Raw genomic sequence first — 16,495 nt, 5'->3', positions numbered from 1 at the left:
CATGTAGGCTAATACTATAGTAGTAATAATAATAGTCAAGACTTATTGAGAGATTACTATGTGTCTGGTACTCCTCTAAGAGCTTTACTTAAAATGAGTCCCTATGATATTCTTACAAAATAGGAACTCTTCCTTCCTCCTTTATAACTGAGGAGAATGCTGAAGTGCAAAGACGTAAAATGATTTGTCTGAGTTCACACAATAGATAAGTAGCAGAGCAAGAATCTTTTTTTTTTTTTTAAGATTTTATTTATTTATGAGAGACACACAGAGAGAGGCAGAGACCTAGGCAGAGGGAGAAGCTGGCTCCCCAGGGGAGCCCAATTCGGGGCTCCATCCCTAGACCCCGGGATAACAACCGAAGGCAGATGCTCAACCACTGAGCCACCCAGATGTCCCAGCAGAGCAAGAGTCTTGACACAGAAATCTAGCTCCAGAGCACGTACAATTAAAAGGAGTCCCTCCTATTTAATAAGATTGGGAATCCCTGCCCTACAGGATAGAGATTTTCCTAATGAGGCTCCAGCCTTAGGTCCTCACTGGCCCTTCCACCCCTCCAACTGTGCACTAGGGAAGGAGACGGTCCCATGAAGCAGGTATCCGGGGCCATGCTGCGATTAGGATTAGGGTTCCACCAAGGACACTCAAGAGTCCTTAAAATTTTGTGAATTCTGGTGTGATATATGTTGTTGTCTTTGTATCTAGCCACTGATTGAGAAAATACATAGTGACAAAAAGGTACATTAAATATTGAAACTCATTTAATAAGTTTATCTCTTATTGATTAGTATGTTCATAAATTTAAATTTAGATCTACAATCCTTCATCCATAATCCTGGACTTTATAAAGCACTAAAAAATAGAGGGTTTTTGTTTGTTTGTTTGTTTTTTTATATATTTTTTTAATTGAAGTTCAATTTGCCAACATATAGTATAACACCCAGTGGTCATCCCGTCAGATGCCCTCCTCAGTGCCCATCACCCAGTCACCCCATCCCCCTACCGCCTCCTTTTCCACTACCCCTTATAATAGAAGCTTTTTTGATACGTTCATGACAAACTGATTTTGGGGGCAAAACCTGACCTGAACTAACATAAGGCTATTAATAGTCTTTTTTTTTATTCCATTAGTAGTGAACATTCCCATATTTAACTGCAAAATTATTAAGGTGCTTGATTATAGGGTGCTGTTCCAGACTCCTGGGAATGCTATTAATATATGGTTTATACATCCTGTTACCTGACTTCTGAAACCTGAAATATCTAACTTCCAAAACATATGCAGCCCCAAAGGTTTCAAATACAAGCTTGTGGACCCATAGGAGATGTATGGGTGAGAAATATTATTTGTTTAGTCTATAATCAGTTCTTAGCATACACGTGAATCTATTGACACCTTGCAATAAATTCCCTCATGCGCTCACCAAGCTTGCTGGCCTACTTCAGAGTTTTACCTAGGGCCTTTTGTTCTAATTTAAAATGTCTGAGCTTCTAATTTAGGAACTACTACATCTCCTAGAGGCTAGTTCCCCCTTATTTAAAATAAATACTGTATGACTCTAATGTATTTAAAGGAAACATTTCAATATAATAATAAACCAGCATGATACAGCTACAGAATAACAGGATGGCTTATAATCCCCATGTGGAATTATAGGGAAGAGTAATCACCGTAGATTGTTTATTACAGCATGCTTTAAAGAGGACAACAAAAAGTCACATTCCCCAGCCTGGGAGGCTCGTAGAAACTCTGATCCTGTGAATCATGGCAGAGACAGAACGCTGGCTGGAAGAGCATAAGTCTTGTACACCGGTTCTCCCTCCGCCGGCCCGAGCTGGAGAGCCACTCACAGGCTACTTTAGCACTCTGAGCCTCCATCTCTTCATCTCTGAAAGAAGGCAGTTTGATGAGCTCTACAATTCTAGATCCTACAATTCAAAGGAAGGCAGTGCCCTTTTGGGGGGACAGATATGAACACAAGTTCTAATAGGATTGTGAAGCTCATTTTTAACCCAGTTTAGCCTCTTTTAGAGTAAAATGCCTGTTTTCTACAGATAGAATTTGATATCTACACCAACTAATAAAACCTGCTCATTTATATGCATGTTATAACTCATAAGTAACCAAAGGAATCAACATTTTTATCAAACGTTCTTCTGAGGTCAGTGAGTAGACAACTCCCTCCTGCTTTTCCTGAGACTGGTTGCTGAGAAGTCAGCCCAGTTCAGAGTTGACCCCAATGATGAACTCATTAATTCAGTACTTAATATGCAGGGGGCACTGTGGTGGGGAGAGGAGGAAGAAGCGGATTTTGCATTTATGGCTTGTGGGACTGTATAGCTAGCCAGTTACCACAGCATAAAGTATCTGCTGCTCCCCTTGCTCTGATGATGAGAGGGGTGCTGGTTGGCATGTCCATTGAATCCCACTCCTTGTTTATGTATTGCAAATCATTAAGGTGTTATACTGATGGTAGGAGACAGGAGAATATTCTGGAAACAAGTTTTGCTTGGTTTTTGTTTGTTCCTCAACAGAATGCTGACTTTAAACTCACATGAATGCAGAAAAGCATTGCATTAAGGTTACCTCCCCACAAAGCGATGGGGATTTCTCAGGGGTTATAACGCCACCCAGAAGATCCAAGGGGTCATGTACCAACGGCTCAGGGCCTCTCAGCAAGCCAGAGGGGTGGCAGGGCCCTGGCCTCCTTGACACCGTCCATGCCCTGCCTGTCCATGCCCCCCTTGACACCGTCCATGCCCTGCCCTGGCCTCCTTGACACCGTCCATGCCCCAGAACATGACTCAGGCCAACACCAGCGCCCTCTGCCTCTAGGACACAGGTGCCCAGGGAGAATCAGGCAATGGTTCCTGGGCCGGAGGGCTGCTGTGTGACATTTGCCCATTCAGAGAACGGACGGAGGGTGAAGCAGGCTGGGCTGTCGAGGCCGTGGCTCTCTGAATCTTATGACTGCTGGCAGATGGGGACCTGAATGTGCATTTGCGGGAAGGCCTGCTGAGCAGGAGAGTCACCGGCCAGGCCCAGAAGCTTGGGGCCCCTGCAGCTGCTGCACCTGCGTGTGTTCCCCGAGCCCTGGCTTCCCAGGTAGACACAGTCTTCCTGCCCTTCCCCCCCGCCCCCCCGCAGCAGCCCCTCTGCTACAGATCCACGACCCCGCCCTGCACTAGAATGACTCGGGCGGGTCCGGGCTTGGAGAGATACGCACAGTGGAGGGAAAAAAAGAGAAAGAAATCGGCATTTTGAATATCCGCATCGGCAAAGTGGATATCCAAAGCTGGCTGTTTGTTAAGAAACACTTTCGGGGCTCCCTCCGGGGGGTGATTCCTTTCAGCTCCTCAGGGACCTGGCCCGGGGCAGCAAACCGGGACGGTGGGGCCTGGGTGATCCTCCACTGTCACCGTCGCCCAAGACTTGGTGACAGCCTCTACCTCCCCTTCCCTTCCTCTTCTCTCCTCCTTGTTTCAGGACCCTCCTGCCTCCGGACCCGGTTCTCCTTTTGATCCGGCCTGTCCCTGCCCTGGGCCTGAGGCACGGCTAACCGAGAACCGCCTCCCTTCCTGGAAGGCACGGGCGGCTTGAGGGGATGCATGCTCTGGGGGGGATGCATGCTCAACAGGAGGCTCGGTGGGGTGGACGCCGGGGTGGGACCCGTAGCTCTGAGGAATAAACCACGGGCGGTGGCATGTTAGCCTCCGGGGATGCGAGAGTTCTTCCTCGGAGCGGCTGGATCTGAAATCAACCCAGACAGACCCCGGGACCACCTCCCCCCCTCCCCCCCCCAAAAGGAGCCGGCTCCTGGAAGCCCCGGGAGTGATGCCTCGGGCCAGGCCTGCACCTGGAGCTGAGCCCACATCTGCGCCAGGAGCACATTCCCGGCCTGTGGTCTCCCCGACAGGGATGGGGCTCCTCTGCGGCCCCCCACCCCCAGGGCGCAAGCCACACACCCTTTCCTGCCCTGGGGGCAGAGACGCAGTGACCTTGGCCAACACCATCCCTCGCCCACCCCCCCCACCCCCCACCCCCCCCCGTCACCCCCATCCCTGATGTTGAACCAAGAGGACCAGGATGCGGCAAGGACCAGACATGAACCCGGGGGGGGGGGGGCGGTCTCCGGAGCAGGTGTTAGAGAAGGAGCTGGTCCCCGCGGGGTGACAGAGGCCACCACACCGAGAGGGGAAGGAATGTGCTAGCGCAGCACAGGCTGCCCCCCAGGACCACAGCCAGGGGAGGAGGCTGGGGAGCCCGGCGCCGCCTCCCGAAGGCGCAGCAGGCTGGGGGGGGCGGTCAGGGGGATGGGGGGGATTTGGGGGGTTCAGGGGGCTTGGGATCCGCCTCATCCCAGAGAAGCTGGCGCCCGGAAGGCCCTGCTTTTGGAGACCCAGCAGGTCACTTGTGCAGCCAGCGGCCTGCGGGGGGGGGGGGGGGGCTGCAGGGGGGGCAGCAACCTGGAGGGCAGACCTCCTTGCCGCATTTTTTCAAGATTTCTTTTCAGCGGGTTTTTTTCCCCGCTCCACCAGCCATTGTCTTTGTTAAAGGGAGTCATTCCTTGGGCTGGATTTATGGGCTGTATCTAAACTCTGTTTTCTCCAAAGGCATCGCCGCAGATGGCCACTCCCCCGTCCCCTCCAGGGGTGCAAAGCCATCGGAAGCTGACAGAGATGGAAGAAATGGAAAAAAATGTCAGTCCCAGGAGGGAATGGAACAGGACGGGCCAAGTCAGGCTCTCCCCCCAGGAAGGAGCAGTGCTGTGGCCCGGACCATTTCCTAAATCGATGTCCCTCACAATCCTGCAGAAAATCCAATGAGTGAGGCTTTCTCTTATGTGTAAAACATTTTTTTTTTTAAATCTTCTCCCTCTACAGAACAGATTCACCCCAACTGTGGGAAATTCCAAGCCATAGTATATCCAGGAGGCAGGTTTTTGATCTGTAAATCCTATTCCTTCATTTAGTAAACATTTCTATGCTTGGCCTTGGATAAATGGAGATGAATATCATGGCTTGCCTCATGAGGTTCACAGTCCAATGAGAGTGACCAAACAACAACAACAAAACAACAACAACAACAACAAACCTCCATCGGAGTCAAGCTATTACCATATCAGAAAAGAACTCCAAAAATAACCTCAAATCTGCCCATTCGTCTCCGTCTTGACTAGCATCACTTCGATCAAACGTCCCATCTCGTCTTGTTTGGACTACAATAATAGCCTCCAGCAGTACCTCGTGAAACCGTCCACCAGATATTCATTTTCTTTTCCCACAGTGCCCCTCCTGCAGGGGGTACATTCCATCTATGTTGAAATCCGGGGTGATCATATAATTTGATAAGGACAATAAAATACAGGTAGAAGGGGCAGGTGACTTGTCTAGGCAGATGTTTTAAGAACCAGGACCTGGTTTACTGTGTTCCTTTTTCTGCTGTGTGACCAGCAATTTTCAAGATGGTGGGGCTGCTCCATCTGGCCAGATCCTGGAGTGAGTGGATAGGGAGTAGGGCTCCTGGCAACCTGTAATAGATGTGTAGCATGAGTGAAAAAATACAATTTTGTTGATATAAGCCCCAAAGATTTAGGGGTTATTACTGCATAGCCTTGCCTAATCTGGCTGATACACCTCTTAAATGATTTCCCTGTTTCTGTCTTGCCTACTCCAGTCAAGACTTCAGGCATCAGCCCAAATTATATTTTAAAAACAAATAAAACTTGCTAGAAGTCTTTCGATGGATTTCCACCGCACGGAGAATAAAATCTGAGCTTATGAATATTTGGGGGGCCCTGCTTTTTTCTGTCCTTGCGCATCACTAGTTGGTCTCCCACCTCACCCCCACCCATTATTCTCACTAACTGGAACACCATTTCACCATTTTTAGCATGGCAGGTTGCTCTCCTACTTCTGATTTCAGTGTAACTGTTACCTCCTCAAAGAATTTGTCCTGTTTATTCAATTAGAACCAAGCACTCCCTGTTCTTCCTGTCATTAATCACCATGTTCTTTGCATTCGTAGTACTTGTTATGATCTTTAATCATCTATTTGTATAATTATTTACTTTTATTATTCCTCTATTTCCACTGAAATATCAGCTCCATGAGGATGGGGCCCATGCTTCTTTTGCTCAGAATGGCATATTCAGCTCCCTATGCAGTACCTGGCACACATGATTCTTGAATGAATGAATGAATGAATGAATGAATGAACAAAATAAATGTTTTCACAGAATCTTGATTAAAGTGATACCTATGGGAACCCACACAACAGAAATATATGTCAGGGATGACTTCAGAGAGGGAGATGTCTTTAAGAAAGTATAGACCTGAACCAGAGAGGACCTAAAATGGCAGAGAAGGCCTATTTCAGGTTAAAGCACAAGGCTGGTTCTAATATTAATCCAGAATTTCAAATTCCAAGGAAGCCTACACTACAAATCAAAATCTCATGACACCAGTCACCAGACAGACTCTTCGAGAGGCACTGTGCACCTCTCACCTCTCTCCCTCATCCCCACACCAACAAGGAACATATTTTATTCCCAAGGACTATAGGCAGCTCCCCTATTGCAATGGTGTGTTTTTTTCACTTGAATATCCTGTAATAAAATTTGAAAACTAATGCGCCCCCTCAACACATTTTTAAGTTAACATTTAAACTATTCATCATATTTACAGATGCATATTTTACATGATTCCTTTTTCCTCTTTGAACTCATATTTTCATTCTATTTTGCCCACAGAATTTTATACTGATATAAACCTCTTTAGTCACAAAATATCAACATATTGCAAATCTTGACAAAGAATCATCAAGCAAAAAAAATCAAATTTTATTAAAAATGTGTCTTTCAGTGAGATAAATGAAGCTGCTTCTCTCAATTAGCTGATGCTCCATGAATGAACATTACTTTTTGCTAGAGTAAGACGCTACAGCAGCAATTCTATTTCTACTTACCCTTGTTTTCAGTGTAATTGCTGAGATACCTTGCTCACATAAATACATAGATAGGCATGCAGGGAAGACAAATAGATATGCTTTAGAAGTACTGCTCTCATTTATTTGAGATCTTTCTGATTCTTATATCAAAAATAACAAAGTTTACTATCACCACAAATTATTTTTAATGTCTGAGAGCTGACAGTTCAGTTAGGTCTTCCTTCAATTTTACTGAAAGCAGACAGTTGAACCACCCAACTTGCAAAAGGATGTGTTACCCAGTCAGCCACCCACTTTCTGAAATGTTGAGAAGTATATCAAAAAGTCTCTACAAAGATTAAGCAAGTGACTGTCATTTGTGCATTTTACTCTTTCACTTAAGGGCACTTTGTTTAACCTGATACATACATAAAACGTCAGGAATTACTGCTTCTTTCACTAGATCTTTTTCAATATAATATGTTTTATTAACTGCTTTAATATTATCACACATTTTAAATCTATTTTAAAATAAAACAACTTTGGAGCTATACACTTAACTCACTTATTAATGGAAAATGTCTGCCATATAAATAGTCCTTGGTATCAAACTAGTCAGCCAAAGCAGGCTTACTTTCTGCCCGAACATATCTGACTTCATTTATTAATTCAAAATAAACATGCTGAGACAAGTCTCTATGACAATAATCCACCTACAGATAGACAATATTCCCAGTTTTATCATGAAATAAGACTCTGCCTTTATCATGCCTTATCAAAGGTCACAGGGATCTCCCTCAGCAGAGAACGTTTCTTTGGCAATATCTGGAGTATGGAAAAGACAAGGTCCTTTAGAAAAGGACTTTATTTCTAACTGTCCCTTTACTTGGCACCACGGAAGTTTTTACATCCTGAGCAATGAACCATCCCATTATTTGGGATGGGTAGGAAATAAAGGCTTCTCTAAAGTAGGAGAAGGAAGACTATGAAAGGGAATGAGGAAGAGAGAAACAGTCTTGTTTTCAGACCACCTCTACTCAATTTTAGAAAGGATACATATGAAAGTTGAGAATGGGAAATGAGTTCCTTTAAATCTATGCATGGGTGTGTACCTCTTGGAAAGTCTTCAGGTACCCCAGATTTGAAAACCAGTTGCTGTTGGGAGAAATCTACCATGGGCTGCAGACCAAATCAAAATCCTTCTACGTGATGGATCCAATGGCTGGGGATAATGAGGGACCACCAAGGGTTGTCCTGTCCATATCGCTTGAGACCTGCCACTTAACTTCTGCCCATAATGTGAGCAGTAGCCAAAGGAGTGGGGAGTGCTCTGGGACCACTTACTGCAGTCTGGGAGCAGTTATTCTGGTCACTGGGAGACTATTCTTTTTTCTTGGGGTGGATAAAATGGGGAATATGCTTGCCTCTTGGCACCTATATTTTCAGCTCAGTATCAACCTAAGGGATTTTCTGATTTTATCTTAAAAGATTCAGTCTAAAAGAGTCAAAGCAGTTTGTTTCAGTAAATGTAAGCTTTACCCAGAAACTAAGTCTAAATGGGATATCAAATGAACCAAGGTTTTTCATTTGTTTATTAATTGACTTTACAATGCAGTTTTGATATGTCAAACATATTGCATAATAATGCTTAATCCTTGCAATAGCTCTGCAAGGAAGCTTATCAGCTTGGTTGTAGAGTCGTGGAAACTGAGGCTCAGCAAGGGGGCAGACTTACTCACAAACCCTTTGCAGTTTTCACCACGCCATACCATCTCTGTATCCTTCACCCACCGTGCCCGTTACACACGGGAAATGCAGCCCCAAAAGTAAGAAGCAGAAGATACATCTTTCTCTTCTGTGTTCTAGGCATGCTACTCAGGATTGTGAGTCATGTCCCAATTAATTATAGAAATTGGATAGTGTAGAGAAATTAAAATCACATGTAATCCCCAAATCCCATTTTAGCCAATAATCTCAGCCTCTTATTCCATAAGGACTTTTTGAAGAGTTCCTAACAAGTGGCAATATTTGACAGATTCTATTTCTACCACCTTGCTTTCTCAACCCTACCCTTCAGTAGAGATCATAGCATACAGAAGAGAAATTTGAAAGTTAAACAGCAAGAAGAGAGAGAGAGAAAAAAATCCAAGGGTTTAAATTATACACGTATATGGTTAATATGGCAACCGTGATATTAGTCTTCACTTTATAACTTTGGATTATTACTGATTTTAAATGTTATCTTCAATTAAAGTCCACAAACAGGGGTGCCTGGGTGACTCAGTCATTGAGCATCCAGCTCTTGATTTCTGTTTAGGTCATGATCTCAGGGTCTTGGGATCAAGCCCCATGTCCGGCTCCACAGTCAGCAGGGAGCCTTGAGATCCTCTCTCACCCTCTCCCTCTTCCCCACCCCACTGTGTGATCTTTCTCTCTCAAATAAACAAATAAATCTTAAAAAAAAAAATCCACAACCAAATGCCTTGATTATAACCATGGGGTCTAAATACCAAGCTGTTAAGCATTAACTCACTTCAGATCACAAGCCTGCCACACACACCCCTCCCCCTAACATCAGTCCCCCTCATTCTACCTTTGACTTTAGCTGCACACACAGTGGACACTCCTGAGTAGTCTCAGACTCACCTTGCTCTGTCAGTATCCATCCCATGGGCCTTTCTGCTGGGCACTGTGGATAGATAGGGTTTTCTGATGTCATGGGGTAGCCAGTCCACCAAGTGCAGCCTGGGAGTGGTAGGAGGGTGAAGTGTGTTAATATCCCTAGTGTAAGTTGCAAACGATAGGAACGGAAGTTAGTGGATAAGTGCTACACTCATTCATCCTGCACAGCGACAGTTCTAACATATGTTTACTTTTCCAGAGGTTCTGATTAAACCAAGCCTTTATTGCCCATAGTGTAACCTCAATAACAAACTCATCTATTAGCTTTTTTCTTCCTGCTCCCTGGGACTATCTCCCTAATAAAATATGTGCTCCCAAAATTCTTAAACTCTGCTTTGGGGGAACCCAAACTAAGATGTAGAATTTCCAGATGTTATTTACAAATGGCTAATCTCATGGAAATAGCTAAACAAAACAAAACTTAAATAACAAGCAGGTCATTCCAATAAGGCAGTAATTCTCCAGACACCTGGGTGGCCCAGTTGGTTAAGCACCTGCCTTCAGCTCAGGTCATGATCCCAGGGTCTGGGGATGGAGCCCTGTGCACATGGGCTCCCTGCAAAGTGGGGAGTCTGCTTCTCCATCTCCCTCTCCCCTCCACCCCTCTCTTTTGCACCCATGCTTTCTCTCTCTTTCTCAAATAAATAAATAAAATCTTAAAAAAACATAATAAGGCAGTAATTCTTGACTCACAGTTGGGAAAGTAGGGGAAAAGAGGGACATGTACCCCAGGAGAAGTGCATTAAGAGTAATCAAGGGGGCTTTTTAAACAACATCCTTGAAATTATGATTTCTCCTTATGGAATATTGCATAATTCCCTCCTTCTGAAAGAAACTCAGCCATATCAAGTTACTGTCTTGTCACCATTACTGATGAGGAAATGTGTTGTGTGGGGCAGAAAAAGAAGGTTGCTGCGGTGACAGCTTTTTAAAGACAAACTTTTTTAGATGCAATTTAGTACATTACTCAATAGTCTTAGCTATTTTTAATTGTAGCTGAATTTAACTCTGGTCCTCTTGTCCTCATGCTTAGATTGTTGGAGCTAAATAAAGAAAAGGCCTAAGCTTCTCTTTCTAGCATTTGTGTAGAACTTGGAAAGTCCTTATCACCTCTCTGGGCCCTTCTGCCTTCCCAAGGAATCAGAGGATGAACATGCCACGGCACTGCACCCCTACTCTGACAGCAAAAAAATTCGTGACCTTTTTTTTCATTTTATTCTTTAAAGAACAGCAAAAATCCCTTTTCCCAGCAACTTTCTGGTTAGAATTTGCCAACTAAGTGTAACCTGGAATTTGCATATAATTCCTTTAGCAACTCTCTAGAAACCTGCAAAATTTACAACTGCGCAAGAGAATGCCACATAAGAGAAAGGAAAAAAAGTTGCAGAAAATACTCAAATCTCTACTCAGAATAAAACATTTTAAACAACAAATTTAAATAAGGCCTTCTGGCATATAGATTTAAACTGGCTTCACAGTAGCCACTCATTGCACAACATTTGAGTTGAAAACTAGTGGTTAGAGGGAATGCTCTAGGCCTGGGCCACGTGGTCTGGGCACCGCAGACATTCGTGGTTGACCACAGCACTCTTTCTCACCAAATCTGGATGGACTTTCTGCATTTTTCCCAACACAGCATTCTAGCTGGCCAAGCTTCCTAAACTCATGAAAGAAAATCAAGAAAGACATATACAGAATAGCATTAAGAATACAATCATGAACAAAATAAAGCCCTTGCCCTCCTAGAGCTAGCTTTTTCTTTTTTTTTTTTTTTTAAGATTTTATTTATTTATTCATGAGAGAGAGAGAGAGAGGCAGAGACAGACACAAAACAGAGGGAGAAGCAGGCTCCATGCAGGGAGCCCAACACTGAGCCCCCCGGGCTGCCCATGGAGCTAACTTCTTGTGCAGGAAGCAAACAATAAATCAATAAACAAATATGCATTTAATATTTGGAGCAGAGTTTGACAGTTTTCTCCTAGGGTATTTTTTTGTTTCTCTCTCAAATTATCAGAGTAATGATTTTTACCTGGACAATTGGCCTCCCACCTAAAAGGCCATATTTCCCAGCCTCCATCATAGTTACGTGTGGCATAAGACTAAGTTCTGACCAATGATATATAAGTAGATGTACTTTGCGGGACTTCCCGGAAGTTTCCTTAAAAGAGAGATGGCCCATCCTTCTTCCTCTTTTCCTCCACCCTGCTGCTGGGAAACTGGATATGATGTCTAGAAACCCAGCAGCCTTATGGAACCAGAGGATTAGAGTCACACCCTAGGCACTGTGTTTTGAAAGGCTGGAAAAAATCTTTAGTCCTCAATAACCATGGAAACACCATACCAGCTCTGGACAGTCCACCTCCAGACTTCTCCTGCTTAAGAAAGAAAGAAATTTCCACTGCTTTCCAAATTTCTGTCATTCATAGCTTAACCTAATCCTAACTGATCATTTTAAAATCCATATGCACACACCATAAATAATATTGTACTAGATACATACTAGTGAAATATATGTCCAAGAAGAGAGGCATAGAAGAGGTTAAAGAAGAGAGGCAGACCACACTGTTTCAATTGGAACAATCAGTTAGAGATTTAAATTTTGACATTTGGCAGGAGTAAAAGTACATATTTTCTCTTGTGGTCATAGATTATATTTATGAGTGGCATCGTTTCTGAAAAGTTGTGGTATTTGCACCAAGTAAATTAATGAATGGTTAAACTGCTATATAAGATTGAGGGATCGTTTTCTGTTTTAAAACAGTTTAACAGAACCATGAATTTCCCATTTGCATTGGGTATTCCAAGGGAACATGTCTCATCTGCATTCTGGCCGTCTTTGTCTTCTTTCATCAAAGCATCAGCACCATTGAAACACCAGTGCTGCAATCCTATCCTCTTGTTTTTTAAAGCACCAAAGCTATGCTTATTTGCATATTAGTTGGCATAAATTTGAATATTAATTTCAATAGGCATTGCCTCTAAATCTAGAAAATAAATACAGCCTGCTGCAATTATACAGATAACCAGTATTTGGGACACATGAGTGCCTAAAAGTTTTAAACCTTCCATATTTAATTATACTCAGATTATACTTAAACACATATACACAAACTCACAGTTGTCGGCTTATAAGTTGTGAACTTGGCAATGAATTTCTTCCCTTAGTCAGGTGTAGTTTCCATTTTGGAAAAACTCGTAATCCAGTTTCAGAAATGTATTGGTCAGGGCCACCCTTTTAATTACAAACAGCCAAAAACCAACTTACAACTGCTCTAAACTGTGAATGTGTTGGCTCATACAGCTCAGAACTCCAAGGGGTTGAGCGGCTTTGGATACAACTGGACTGAGGGTCCAAATGATTCCCCCCCCATCTTTCTGCTCTGCTCTGTCTGACCCCCCAGCTTCGTTCTCAAGCAAATTCCCTCTACACGTGGTAGCAAGATACCCCTGCCAGTCCCAAGCCAATATTGTCCTTGCACCTTATGATCTCAGAATAAAAGCCCTCCCTCTACTTAGCAGTCCCAGAATAAAACTATTTCTGGCCAGCCTCAGGCAGGTGCCTAGACTTCTTGGTACAGCCTTACCAGATTCACATGCAGTTAGGAAGAAATGCTTCCCAAGAGACAATAATGGGAGCTAGCAAAAAAAAAAAAAAAAATAGAAGAAGAAGAAGAAGAAGGAGGAGGAGGAGGAGGAGGAGGAGGAGGAGGAAGAAGAAGAAGAAGAAGAAGAAGAAGAAGAAGAAGAAGAAGAAGAAGAAGAAGAAGAAGGAGGAGGAGGAGGAGGAGGAGGAAGAAGGAGAAGAAAGAAGAAGAAGAAAGAAGAAGAAGAAGAAGAAGAAGAAGAAGAAGAAGAAGAAGAAGAAGAAAAGAAGAAGGAGGAGGAGGAGGATGACGACGACGAGGAGGAGGAGGAGGAGGAGGAGGAGGAATGTGTATTCATGAAAGGAACATAATCATTCATTGGCTTTTGCTGAAATGAACATGAAACCAACTTCCTACTAGGCTGGAAAAGCTGTGCCCCTTCTTAGCTGGTCCAGACCGTGACTGTAGAAATCCACTGGGGAGCTGGTGACATGTATTTCTCAAGTGCTTGGTGTTTCTCAAACTTGAACGTGCTTACAAACCACCTGGCATTTTGTGAAAATACAGATTCTGATTCAGTAGGTCTGGGGTGGGCCCAGGACTCTGTAGGTACAAGTTCCCAAGTCACGCTGGTTCTGCTGGTCCCCAGGCCACACTGAGTAGCAAGCCTAGATCCTCTATCACTACTGAAAGTCTCCGACCCCAACAGCACAGCCCCCCTGTCTCTCTTTCTTTAGTTGCATCATCTTTGCCTTGGCATAGCCACGGGGCCCCTGGATAAAGCAGTTTTTACTGCTGCCATCTGGGGTGGGGGGGGTCATCATGGCTAAGGTTCCCCCTGCCTTCATTAATCCCCTGGAAGGGTTTTACTGGTTTCTACTCAGGCTGTACAAGTGTCCCTAGCAGGCAAGCAGCCTTCTGGGTGACTGGCACCTATCGAAGTGGATACACAGTGCTGAGCAATTAGGCCCTGTCGAGGTTTGACTGCCATTTGGTTTGCATTCTTCTAAATTATGGAGAGTTTAGGAAAACCATACCACTGATAGCACTACTTTCTGGACATGCAAAATTACTTGTTTGCATAATTTACCACAATTCATATGTCTTACTCAGCACCTGGGTGTTCTGCTCGTTTAGCATGCAGGTGTATAAAAGATGTATAAGACCTTCTCTGGGACGCTCTCCAGACATAATACTCATCAGCTGCATCCCGAACAAACAGGAATTTCATCTGGGCTTTTGAACAGGACATGAGAACGTGAACACCAAGTGGAACTAGACATTATTTAGCTGAATGTTACGTTTCTGTGCCTTCCTCTCTGCTCTCTTCCACATGTCATAGCCCGATTCCCCTTCTCCCTTGCTCCCCAATTTCACCCACATCCAACACCCCACTTGCTAACTCTGTAAAGGAGCTAGGGGTAAAGGAAAAACCTAGCAGGACTGAAAAGAAAAATCACATCCTGTGTTTTCTCCATATTTAATAAATGCATCAGGTGAAAATGAACTTCAAGGATGGTCTTAAAGGGAAAGAGAATAACTGAAGGGTCGCACTGGAACAGACAGGAGCAATCCTACCCCTTTGACCTGGGAGACCCCAGGAGTTTACAGGCCAATCGTATTACAGGTACACTTTGCCTGGTGATGCTTTCTTTCTTCTTTCTTCTTTTTTCTTTCTTCTTTCTTCTTTCTTCCTTCTTTCTTTCTTCTTTCTTTCTTTCTTCTTCTTCTCCTTCTCCTCCTTCTCCTTCTCCTTCTCCTTCTCCTTCTCCTTCTCCTTCTCCTTCTTCTTCTTCTTCTTCTCTTCTTTTCCTCTCCCCGAGCCACTGTGAGAAAGAACACATGGGGTTTGTGGGACACCAGCTTGCTCGCTTGCTGCATCCCACCCCAAGGCCCTCAGGTACAGAGTTCCATTTGCTACTCTCTAGCAAATGTTTCTCCAAGAGCCAGGGCTTAGCACATATTGCCCACAAAGAAGGGAATGTCAGCCTAGCCAAGTGTTTGATTGCAGGCACTTGCTTGAGGTACAGGGCTCAATTTTTTGTATGGAAAATAAGCCATTCTTGGGAATCAAACATTCATACCACATTTTGTAGAAATCTGATGGGAAACTATGTCTGGGGAAATTTCTGCAACTTAAGATATGCAAATTCGCTATTTGATTGTAATGCCAACCCATGATCCGGTGCTACTCTCCTGCCTCTTATAAGATGAGAGGCTATAAAATCTAGTATATTAAAAATGTATCCACCAAAGTAAAATTAGTGCTCAGCAAATGCTTATTTTTCTAGAATTTTATTTCTCAGATGGATTGGTGTAATTTTTAGTGGTTCATATTGCCAGCCTATAATAAATATATAAACCTATCAAAACCTGATAGAAAAATGTATCAGATAATACACTGTGAGCTAGGGATCAATTCTTCACTAGTCCAAGGGGATGTATCTAGTGACCTAATAGAATGTTTCCAATCCTAATTTCTCTGATTCTGTAAAATCAATTTTTCTATAAACTATAACCACTACATGAGTGTTTCACAAAAACTAATCATATTGGCATAATAGGCATGTCAAGTTACCGTGTAATGGATATTCTGTTTTCCTTTTATTGAAACTAATAGACTAGCATTAAAAGGAATAAAATACTGAAAATGATAACAGTTTATGGCTTTGATTTTTTTCCCCTAGCCTCTTAAATTTGATGGTATAGCATATTGGCTCTCAATCTCCTTTTATGGGTATTTGAGCTTGACCCTGTTAAAAATGATAAAGAAATGGCTATGAAGAAGCATTTCCCGACTATCTGACCCTCAGCAGTGTGGTGGAGAAACAGCCAGGCTGTAGCATCTTCATCTGCGAGGTTCATATGTCAGCTGCTGCTGCTGAGAAGGTTCAGTGAGAGAAAAGAGTTACGACGATAGGCTCCTGCTTTGTAATGTTGACAAATTAGCCGATCTCAGCTCTTCGTTTCAAAAATACTTCTACCCAAGGAGAATGGAATGAAATTGAAGTTGGTCATGCCAACCCAGGATGACCTTGAATGAAATAGATCTCTCTGTTTACCAGGCATACAGATTACACTGGACTCATCAATCAGGAGGCCAACAGTATCACAGATTTATCTCACTAATTTGAACTTTACAGGCTTTGGAAACTAAAGCTTTATGGCTAATTATTGTTGCTGTTGTTGATGTTTAGCGGGATTTGGAAGCCTCTCCCAAAACAGATGGGCCTTCCTCTTTGATACTTAACACAAGTGTGGCTGATAATTAATTCTGTGATTATATATTTAATGATTAACT

The 16,495-nt window shown here is 43.4% G+C and overlaps 1 protein-coding gene and 1 long non-coding RNA gene across 7 annotated transcripts in view; both read right to left on the bottom strand.

Annotated features, from left to right (window-relative positions):
* Positions 1–286: 286 nt before the first annotated feature.
* On the bottom strand, positions 287–13,256 carry LOC118350709 (uncharacterized). Its single transcript, XR_004804999.2, has 3 exons — positions 9,575–13,256; positions 5,418–5,531; positions 287–1,889 (listed from the first exon to the last, which is right to left on the bottom strand). It is a non-coding gene; the product is annotated as an uncharacterized LOC118350709 (long non-coding RNA).
* Positions 13,257–14,658: 1,402 nt separating this feature from the next.
* The window catches only part of LOC112654503 (splicing regulatory glutamine/lysine-rich protein 1-like), a 60,169-nt gene continuing 58,332 nt past the window's right edge, over positions 14,659–16,495 (bottom strand). For all 6 annotated transcript variants that reach the window (XR_007402342.1, XR_007402341.1, XR_007402340.1 and 3 more), the window contains one exon: positions 14,659–15,020. Coding sequence is in view for 1 of the 6 variants with exons in the window: in XM_049094214.1 (XP_048950171.1) it covers positions 14,816–15,020 (205 nt within the window). In the remaining 5 variants the exon portion in view is untranslated. The remainder of the gene's footprint in view (positions 15,021–16,495) is intronic.

This window comes from Canis lupus, chromosome 15, assembly GCF_003254725.2.
Source record: "Canis lupus dingo isolate Sandy chromosome 15, ASM325472v2, whole genome shotgun sequence".
In the NCBI taxonomy this organism is placed as follows: Eukaryota; Metazoa; Chordata; class Mammalia; order Carnivora; family Canidae; genus Canis; species Canis lupus.
The sequence above is the reverse complement of the archived record's forward strand: the minus strand, read 5'-3'. Positions and strand labels throughout refer to the sequence as shown.